The 2,765-nt window shown below is 45.0% G+C and overlaps 1 protein-coding gene across 1 annotated transcript; it reads right to left on the bottom strand.

The window, feature by feature from the left end:
- Nucleotides 1-290: 290 nt before the first annotated feature.
- LOC109966402 (nuclear factor 7, ovary-like) lies at nucleotides 291-1,896 on the bottom strand. Its single transcript, XM_020611219.1, has one exon. The coding sequence runs from the start codon at nucleotides 1,687-1,689 to the stop codon at nucleotides 316-318; it is 1,374 nt and encodes a 457-aa protein (XP_020466875.1). The 5' UTR covers nucleotides 1,690-1,896; the 3' UTR covers nucleotides 291-315.
- Between the last annotated feature and the right edge of the window lie 869 nt (nucleotides 1,897-2,765).

Raw genomic sequence — 2,765 nt, 5'->3', positions numbered from 1 at the left:
AGGTAATTAAAATGGGAGTCCAGCAGCATCAGGCAGCTGTTTTCAGCACAGAAGCCCTGACAGACTCACTGTCTACTACCTATATATTTTCTATAGTAGTAGGCGGAGATCATAGTAAAGTTAAAAGAAAACGCAGCTTTCTATTTTCATAAAAATGTTGTTTATCTGAAATGTTATTGCCTCTCAGTGTCACAGCACAAAGCATGCAGTTAGTTTCTAATATGCGCCATCTGTGGATATTATCCTCATAGGCATCTCTGACTGAGCTATTCTCTTGTAACAGAGACTTTGCCTGGTAATATCTTCAGTGGGAGTTCATTCAAAGTGCCTACCTATGCATGGAAACAGCATGTCGGAGAAAGTGTGTGTGAAGGTGTGTATGAGTGTGTTAGTATCAACATCAGAGAATGACAGTTTTCCTCTATTCCAGTCCAGATGAAGTCGGATCCTCTGGAGTTTCTTCTTCACCTGAACAATAATGGCAGGATCTCCTGACAAGCGTGCGCTGTATTTTCCATTGTAGAACTCAATTTGCCAGAACCCAGATTTTAAGCGTCCCTTCTTCTGGACGGACTCTGTTGCCACACCAACAAACCAGGTTGCATTGTCTCCAACCTCAATGTCCCAGCTGTGAGTCCCTGAGTTAAAGCCCTCCCAGCCTTGGACAGAGCGGTGATAGTTGATCCTCTCTGGGTTTTCAGGAAGCTTCTGTCTCTCTCCATGTCTCACGCTGGTCAGATCTTCAGACAGGATGAACTCTGGGTTGGCAGTGTTTGGATCCAGAATCACAGGAGTGTAGGTAACCATATTCTTCATCTTGTTCCAGATGTTGAAGGCCAGGTTGCCCAGGTGTTTGGCCACATCTATCAGAGCTCCTGAGACCAGCTGTGGATCGTCCAGCAGGGGGCGCTGCTGGACTCTTTTCACTGCAGCCTTGTAGTTCTGCAGGAATGAGACGTCTTCAGCTCTCAGCTCCTCCTCTGTGGCTCTGATTGTGTCTGAAAGAGCTGCTATCTCTCTGCTCAGAGCCTCAGTCTTCTCCTTCATCATCTGACTCTTCTGCTCCTCTTCCTCCATGAGAGCGTTGATCCTGGCCTCCTCTTCCTTTTGTAGAAACTGGTGAAGCTTCTCAAACTGCTCCTTAATCAGCCTCTCTGTGTCTAGGGCCTGGACCTTAATGTGTTCTGCTGTTTGATCACAGTTTTCTTTAACTTGTTCAAAGAGTGTCAGTTTCTCCTGTAAGGGCTTCAGGGATTTCTGGAGCTCCTGTCTGTGTTCTTGTGCAAATTCGTGGAGGGGTCTGAACCTGTGGTTGTTGTGTGTTTTTGAATCTCTGCAGATGAGACACACTGGCTGCTGATGGTTGAGACAGAAGAGTTTGAGTTTCTCAGAGTGCAGACTGCAGAGACCCTCAGACCCTTCTGAAGCTCTCTGGTCTCTCTCCAGGATGAAGGTCTCACACAGGTTCTTCAGAGCCAGATTACATGGTGGATCACTTCTTGATGATCTCCTCTTACAAACTGGACACTCCTGTATAGTTTTCCCTCTCCACCACCTCTGCAGACAGTTTATACAGAAGCTATGACTGCAAGTCAGAACAACAGGGTCTTTAAAAATGTCCTGACAGACTGGACAAGACAGATCCTCTTCAGAACGGAAAGCCATTTCTCTTAGTGAGGCTAAAAACATACGGGGCAGAATGCTAAACAGGAAGTGAGTCGACTGTGGCTCCACTCCCTCCTCTAGAATGTTCCCTGAAAGTTACATTCCCTCTGAGCTGGTTTTCCCCCTTTAAACTCACAGTGCAATCAGCAGCAGGTCCACGTACTCCCAGTATTTTCTGCTGTAGTTTTCCTCCCTCAGGGGAAGTTGTGGGTCATGTCTGAATGAATTGTTGTTCTCTGTCTCTCAGTGTGTGTCGCTTCCTGGTGGAAAGACAACTGTCTGCTTCCTGGTTTGTTTCAGGTGAATTGGAGGTGGAGCTTTGCTAGGTAATGCTAGGCTGATGGATGATCCAGTTGTTCAATCAGGTGCCAGATAGAAAATATAAACACAATCATAGGCTATATGTTTTATTTAGTGCTTCATAGTGTATAAACTAAGATACAGTGACTCTTTACTGTATGTGAATCTACTTGTGGCAAATATAATTTTTTCTAAATGTGTTATGTCTAGTCCATACAAGTCTGTATACCTAAAACATGCATATAAATATTTATGACAATAATATTTTGCTCCCATACCTGCCCATCACTACAACAGCAAGTGTAAGCATCCACACATAACGGTTCAAAAATCTGAATAAGTGTCAGAAAAGGTACACTGAAGTGGGTCATGGATCAGCAGCAAGAAAATCTCAACAAAATCACATCTCACCAATATGTTGTGCGGTTCATTCTAGACAGGAGTTATACATTTTTAAAAGACTGTCTCTTGTTGTCTGAACCTACAAAGGTTATCAAATGACAAATGTTTAGAAAATTACTTGGAACGGCATCGAGAAGTCTAGAGACTCAGGCAACAAAGCATAAAAAACATGGATAAGTACATTTTGTTAGGTTTGTATTGGTTAGTAGTTCCATACATCCATCCATTTTCCTCCACTTATCCGGAACCGGGTCGCGGGGGCAGCAGTCTAAGCAAAGATGCCCAGACTTCCCTCTCTCCAGACACTTCCTCCAGTTCCTCCGGGGGGATGCCGAGGCGTTCCCAGGCTAGCTGAGAGACATAGTCCCTCCAGCGTGTCCTGGGTCTTCCCCGGGGCC

The sequence above is a fragment of the Monopterus albus genome, unplaced genomic scaffold, assembly GCF_001952655.1.
Source record: "Monopterus albus unplaced genomic scaffold, M_albus_1.0 scaffold110.1, whole genome shotgun sequence".
In the NCBI taxonomy this organism is placed as follows: domain Eukaryota; kingdom Metazoa; phylum Chordata; class Actinopteri; order Synbranchiformes; family Synbranchidae; genus Monopterus; species Monopterus albus.
Note: the sequence above shows the minus strand (reverse complement) of the source record. Positions and strands in the feature narration are given on the sequence as shown.